General features: G+C 44.3%; 1 protein-coding gene across 1 annotated transcript; it reads left to right on the top strand.

Moving 5' to 3' along the window:
- Window positions 1-1,068: 1,068 nt before the first annotated feature.
- LOC311248160 (A disintegrin and metalloproteinase with thrombospondin motifs 16-like) lies at window positions 1,069-7,486 on the top strand (the record flags this gene model as incomplete). The annotated part of the gene is given in 8 exon segments (XM_084339097.1): window positions 1,069-1,139; window positions 1,222-1,238; window positions 1,241-1,425; window positions 3,231-3,437; window positions 3,835-3,891; window positions 4,974-5,189; window positions 5,892-6,039; window positions 7,194-7,486. Coding segments are annotated over 8 exon segments (1,017 nt in total). The 3' UTR covers window positions 7,310-7,486.
- Window positions 7,487-7,714: the final 228 nt, after the last annotated feature.

Consider the following 7,714-nt stretch of genomic DNA (forward strand, 5'->3'; position numbering starts at 1 on the left):
TAAGTCAAGAACAGAACAAGGACACCATAAGGTCCAACAAATTTAAAATAAATGCAAATAAATGAAAGAATGCAAGCACTCCCAGACATACCCCACGCAAAGGTAAGGAAAAACTCACTAAAACCTAACAATAGGAAAAAATGCTCCACAGGCAGTGTGGGGGAGAGAAACCTTAGAAGGGCCATTCAAGGGGGGATCTCCCTTCTTAGATGTCGGTGATAGTAGTGTTGCAGACGGACAGTTGATAAGCATGCACTCAAGTGTGTAGTGAAACACAGATGAGTGCATGCAATAGCAACTGAACATTTTGAAAGATTGAAGATAGAGCTGATAGCGAATCTATTTTGAGGCACAGGGGCGGCGCAGAGAGGGTCGCGTCCTCCCCATCTTAATCACAGGACATTCAACACTCCGGTCATTGCTCAGGGACAGCCGGAGACAGGGAGATAGGGGGCGGCGCAGAGAGGGTCGCGAACTCCCCGACATCATCGCGGGACGTGCGGCACTCCGGTCACCACTACGAGACCTCCGGAGACAGGGGGGCACGCAGAGGGGGTCGCAACCTCCCGGCCTTCATCACGGGACGTCCGACACTCCGGTCAGCACTCCAGGACGGCAACTCACAGGGGGACAGGGAGACGGGACAGGCGTTAGACAGCTCATGTGATTGTAGTGGGCGGACATAGCAATAGATACAAGTGGTAAGCATATATGTGAATGGAGTAGATATATGAAGTAAGCATATTATGTGAATAGAATAGAAGTACTTAACCCAGCAATGAAACCGCGTTGACTGTTAATCTGTTAACAGTCTGTTAATACTGTTAATCAGTTGACAGGACCACGGACAGACGACGGTAGATAACTGATCCAAGGCCTCGGTGGTGCATGTAGAGCAGTCACTGCAATCTTGGCCAAGACCCCGAGGCATCCATCACCTTAGTCAGCGCTAGGAGACGGGCACTCGGAGAGATGGGGGAGGGAAGGGGGGGGGGGGGGGGGGGGGGGGGGTGATGTCTACAATGGTTATAGATGTCACTGTAATACTAATGCATAAGAAGGTGCAGGATGGGAGACGTCCACAGTGGTTATCTCTGCGTGGTGTTGTTCGTGGACGCCTCCGGGGGCCTTGCCGCACAGTGTGTGTAATGTAATGGAGGAGCTGTGTGTGTGTGTGTGTATGTGTGTGTTGACTCAGCGGCCACGTTTGTGTCATTCCAGCTGGTCCGTGGGAGAGTGGGGGGGTGCAGTCGGAGCTGCGGGGGAGGGGACCAGACGCGGCAGGTCCGATGCGTCCAGAGGACCAGCCAGACCAACGTGGGCGTCCTGCCCGACCCTCAGTGTGTCCCGCCCAGCCCGGCCAGGAGACAGGCCTGCAACGCGCACAGCTGTCCCCCCGTCTGGACCACTGGGCCCTGGTCACAGGTAAACTGTGTTAAAGTGGTGTTTTTTTCTTTGGTCGAATAGTTTTACCTTTTTGGTCTTTACACCTCCACAAGAGGAGAACTCGTTAAATCAACTAATCAACTGCTGAGGTGATACGCCGTCTGTGACCGCCGGAATTCAGAGTTCTCCTCACCTCTCTCTCCATATCTATAGTTACAAACAAGCATAATTGCTTCTTGAAAGGTATGGCCCCCGGACAGGCAATCATATGTCTGAATATACCTGCACATAACCCCTCTATATACTTGCTGTATATACCATATATACAGTATATATATATTTATTCCCACCGCATATATACCTATCCTTACCTGTCTGTACTTACCTGCACATAGTCCTTTACTATATCTAATTATACCCAGTTTAATCACCTGTACATTGTATTGTTGTTGCACTGTATATTGTTACTGCTACATTTGCAGGTTGGATGCCAAACCTATTTGTGTTGTACTGTATGTTGTGCTGTATAATGACAATACATTTGAATGTAATGTAATCTAATATCACATTCAATCATATCTACTTAGCCATGCTGGTATATATGCGTCAAAAGTACAATTTATTATGTTTTTTTTTTAAAACATAAGTAAGTACGGGTGATATGAAGTTTTCATCCAATAGCGGTGAAATTGTCTCCGGTGCTGCACACAGCTGGCCACTTACAGTACATACATACACATCCATATATATGGCTTCACAAGATTTCCACGAATTACCTCAACGCCTTCGAACAATGAAGGTGAACATCGAGACCCTCTGCCCCGTCAATAGTCGCAGGAGGTCGTCCAAGTCTATCGCTGTTTCTGAGCCTTTACTTCCTCTTCTCCAGACGAGAAGATTAAACAATATTACTCTAAAAAAAAGTGTACACTAAGTTCACATCCTTGTTTGGAAACGTGAAATAGGCATTAGGTCATGCGCCTCATAGGCTACTCTTTAAGTCCTTAACGGACTGCCACAAACGGTGTCCAGTTCACTTCTTCTCCGTCTCCGAGACGTGTGTGTGACTCAGGCTGCGGACCCCGGCTTTAATCCGCCCACAGGACTCATTATCGGATGTAGTAAAACTAAATGATTTGGTAACGGTTTAGGCCGCGGCATAAGGCCTATTTTCACGGTATTCGAAATGGATGTAGAGGGTATTTCCTGCTCTATTATGGAAATCGCCTGCCGTGTATTCAAGATGGCTGCCAACCTTTTAAAAACATTTTATGTTGTCCAGGAAATGAGAATCGGTTTTAATGTGTGGACAGTGCATGAGACTCAGAATCTCTGAATGCTCCGATGCGACCTGCCAGTGGAATGTTCAGCCTATTGTATTTGTCTCCACGGTAACACGTGGCATTCTTGACATCAGAGGTGTACGTTCGTCGCAGAGCAGACGCACGAGGCCCGAGGTTTTCAAACGTGTCCCTGCATTCAGTGATACTAATTCCATAATTTATCAGAAATCCGCATTCTACGAGAAAATAGACCCCACGCTCGTTTCACTCCTGCACCTCAACACGCCGAACTCCAGCGGTGTCATTCATGACATGGGTGCCATTCAGAAGATAATATAAGATATTTCTTTATTGATCCCCTTGGGGGAAATTCGGGCATCAGAGCAGCATGTGGGAGGGTGGAGGGGAGGGAGGTACAGCTAATGGGTAGGGTAATAGTAGAAAGACATAAATATAGGAAAAGAATAACAGTGTAAACAATATGATTAACTCTGAATATAAAAATATAAGAAAAGTAGAAAACAATGTATACTAATGAAACGATTGTTTATTATCCTGCAGTGCTCTCGCAAATGTGGTAAAGGCTTGAAGAAGAGGACGGTGTTGTGTAAGAGCACCAACCCTCCCAGCAGCCAGGCGCAGCAGCCACAGACCCTGCCAGACGCCTCCTGCCTGGCCCTCCAGAAGCCTGTGCCTCAGGAGTCCTGTTTCATCAAACGCTGCCAGAAACAACGCAAGGTCCAGTGGTTCGTCTCCACGTGGCAGGAGGTAGGTCAATCCAGCGGACCCATTGATTGATTGATTGATTTCATTAGTTGAATTACAAAATACGGTATATATACCTAATGAACATGAAGTATGACACGTATCAGTATATCACACCATATAGTTATTTCTTATTTCCATTGTCTGCAACCAAGGTCTCAGGTCTGCAATCAGTGTGAGAATCTTGTCAGTTTTAACATGGAGGAAGGTTTGTGATATCAGTGAGTTAAAATAAACAGTACTAAAAGTCAGTCTCTCTCTCTCTCTCTCTCTCTCCCCCTCTCCCCCCCCCCCCCCCCCCCCTCTCTCTTTCTCTCTCTCTCTCTCTCTCTCTCTCTCTCTCTCTCTCTCTCTCTTCTCTCTCTCTCTCTCTCTCTCTCTCTCTCATCTTCTCTTCCAGTGTTCGGTGACCTGTGGTCAGGGTTCTCAGACACGGTTCATCAAGTGTGCAGAGAAGGTACAGCAGGCCTATGTCTCTGTCTCAGATATGTGTCTGTCTCAGATATGTGTCAGTTTCAGATATGTGTCTGTCTCAGATATGTGTCTGTCTCAGATATGTGTCTGTCTCAGATATGTGTATCTGTCTCAGATATGTGTCTGCCTCAGATATGTCTCTGTCTCAGATGTGTCTCTGTCTCAGATATGTGTCAGTCTAACATATGTGTCTCTGTCACAGCTATGCCAAGGGGTCAATTCCTTTATCGGCTCATTTAGAGAGAAAAACAAATAAATAAATCTATGTAAAACCATGCAACAGACAAGGAATGTTAGAAAAAGCACAGAACATGTTATTTTAGTCGTAAAAAGCGACATAAAAAAGACATAAGACATTAAAAAAAGGCAATAGTTTCTGTCTGAGAACATATTTTTTTTACTGTTGCACAATTGCCCTGTCGGATTTCAGTGCGGCTGAGAGAGTTTGTAGCCAACGCAAGCGCCCACAAAAACACAACTTGCTCATTCAACTGACATTTCGGTCAGTATCACTTGGCATCATGCAGTGTGAAATGTGAATACCAAGTCATATGAGGGTCTTTTTGTTAAAGGCAATCACTAGTGATCCAGCACTGTTGATAAACTCTGGATTATTGTTTCTTTCTTTCATAACCCACACTGGTATGATGCATGATGGAAAAATCTGGTAGGTTGAGATTAACCAGAATACTTAAATTGAATGACCTTATTTAGCTTCCTTAATCCATGCACGGTCTTAATAGAAAAAGGTCTGGACATTGATGATGTTTCCTTGACAAGAATGGTGAAATTCAGCAGTCAATGCGACAATAATTCAGCATGTCGGTTTTATTTATTATATATATATATTTTTACTTCCACATTGGTGACCAAACCTTTGTGATGTAGGAACCATGAATCCACGTAATTTTCATATCCATTTATTTAGTTCCTTTACCACAAAACAACAATTACCACAATAACACAATGAGTGCATAGCCTATAGGCCCATTTGGAACACCATTAGCTGTGTCATTAGATATATTAGTTTATTAATACAGTTTCTGCCTGTATCCCTAAATGAAGGACACTGCTGGAAAGTACAGAGAGTTGGCAGCCAAGAAGTGCCACCACGTTCCCAAGCCCTTGGTGGAGCTCCAGAAGCCCTGCGTCCTGGCTGACTGTCCCAGTCGCACGACCCCACCGGTCCAGTCCTGGAGCAGGCAGTACCACCACCGCCCCCCACCTCTCCCTCAGCCTCCTCCTCCGAGACCCGACTGGTACTCGTCTGCCTGGTCTCAGGTAGGCCTCTCTCAAGTTGTCTGTCACGGTCGAGTCACAAGTTGCGGAAGTTAAGCCACACACTCCCGGGCCAACGTGGGACCAATGTGACCGGCTGAGCGTGTCGTATTGAGCATCCATGGATATTTGAATTAAAAGGAAAAAAGAAACACAAAGTATGAATATGCTAAGACATGACTCAAACCAAAGTCTCCCTCTGTCATTCTTCAGATTATGAAAGTACAGAATGTAAGCTTTGAAATGATGTGTCATACATTTAAATCTGAAAGTATTTGAAGAGGATATGCTTATTTGAATCTAGTTAAACCTCAAGTCTCAGAGCAGTGAAATACAGAGAAAATCATACGAAAATGTTGCTGCATTTCTAACACCTTGGCAGTCAGGTACTAGGTGTCACAAACTGCCTTTTTTAAACAAAGGTTTTTTTACTATTTAGAGATACTATAACTGTTACAGTAAATATGTTCTTAAACATTCAAACTGTGATAATATGAAAAGAAACAGTCATATTTATCAGGTGGTGCTCCTCATTCTGCCATTCTTATTGTCGTGATATAATGCCAGTCACATCTATACAGGCCACCCAATAATATAAAAGAAAGAAAGAGAAAGACAACCACACAAGAGACAAGAGGAGAGAGGAGAGGAGACAAGAGGGAAGAGGGAAGAGTTGTCTGACCATGTTGGTGTTTGCTCCCATAGTGCACAGTGACATGCGGAGGAGGGGTGCAGGCCAGGACGGTCCAGTGTCTGTCCCAGGGGAAGCCCTCGTCCGGCTGTGGTCTTCACCTGAAGCCCCCCATGTCCCAGGCCTGCAACACCAACTTCTGCCCACAGCCAGAGAAGAAAGGTAACTGGATAATATCATTATCTCATGATGTTGGGATAATGTTATATGTAATGCTGTTATTTTAACTGACAATAGCAAGCATATATAACTCACAAATATAAAAAAAAAAATTGCAGTTTTGGTTTTATGTCACGCAGTTCAATGAGATTAACATCAACTGGATCACATAACCCGCTACTTCACATATCAGGATATATATTGATATTGAGGAAATGTCCTTGTGATTATCATGATATTCCATATCACCCAATTCCAGGGGTGTAAAAAGTACCCAGAAATTGTGAAAGTATGGGTACCGTCTCAAAATCGTACTCAAGTAAAAGTCAGAGTATCTGGCTAAAAACACACTTGAGTAAAAGTAAAAAAGTTTCTACTTTTAAATGTACTTAATAACGTTAACGTTAGTTCGGCCAGAGAAACAAATATACTCATTAAAATTGTTGGACCTGCGAGATTTGTACTTTGTACTTTGTAGGTCTGCATTTTAAATGTAAGGAGTAAAAAGTATGTTTTTTTTTCTCTGAAATGTAATTGAGTAAAAGTACAAGTATACAAACCTAATAATACTAGAGTAAAGTACAAATCCCCAACAACAGTACTTAAGTATTGTAACAAAGTACAATTACTCAAGTTTACACCCCTGCCCAATTCGTATACTGGAACACCTGAGTTCACGGTGTTCCAGTCTGCACCTTGCATGGTTGCCTCTGCCGTCGGTGTGTGAATGTGAGGCATATGTTGTAAAGCACTTTGGATAAAATCTCTATATAAATGCAGTCCATTCACCATTCCTTCAACACCATTTTCAAGATAGTATCTTAGGAGACTTGGAAGTAATGGAGTTTGTTAATGGTTAATGGACTGCATTTATATAGTGCTTTTATAATTTGTTCCTCATTCACCAACGGCCCAGGCAACCATGCAAGGTGCCAACCTGTTAATCGGGAGCAATTAGGGGTTAAGTGTCTTGCTCGAGGATACTTCGACACAATGCCGGGAGGAGTGGGAATCAAACCGCGAAGCTTCCGATTACCAGACGGCCGCTCTACCTCCTGAGCCAGTGTCACTGTTGTTATGAAATAATCACACGTGGTTACTAATTCTACGTCAAATATGATAAATAATGTTTACATGTTCCCTGTGTTTGCCCTCAGATCTGGTGTGTAAGGACTACTTCAACTGGTGCTCCTTGGTGCCTCAACACGGGGTGTGTAACCACAAGTTCTACGGCAAGCAGTGCTGCAAATCCTGCTCCCACTCCAACGTATAATCACCAGGAAGGGTCTCAGACACATAGATAGACAGAACCAGACTGTTTTTATGTCCATGCTTGAAAAGACAGTTTCTTTGCCCTAGAGCATGAGGCAAGCACTGAAAAAAATAAAGACATTTCAAATGTAAACTGGAAGAGAAGCCGGAAAAGGAAACTTTTTAGTCTGCTTTCGATGCCGGACATCTTGGATGCATGAACTTGAAGCAGGCGGCGGTCGCTCCTTTATATGGGGATGTGACCGGGACGGCGGGGAATTAGAATCTCCGTTAGAAACCCGTTTTATATCCTGTAACGGAAGAGATTCGTATGAAGGATACCCACGGACGAACCGCTGATCAGGGTGTCCCGGTGGCTACACGAGCAAGGGTGCATATACTCGTACCCGTGGCGTCGTGTGTTCGA

Source organism: Notolepis coatsorum, assembly GCF_963971535.1.
Source record: "Notolepis coatsorum genome assembly, contig: SCAFFOLD_3490, whole genome shotgun sequence".
NCBI classification, from domain to species: Eukaryota; Metazoa; Chordata; class Actinopteri; order Aulopiformes; family Paralepididae; genus Notolepis; species Notolepis coatsorum.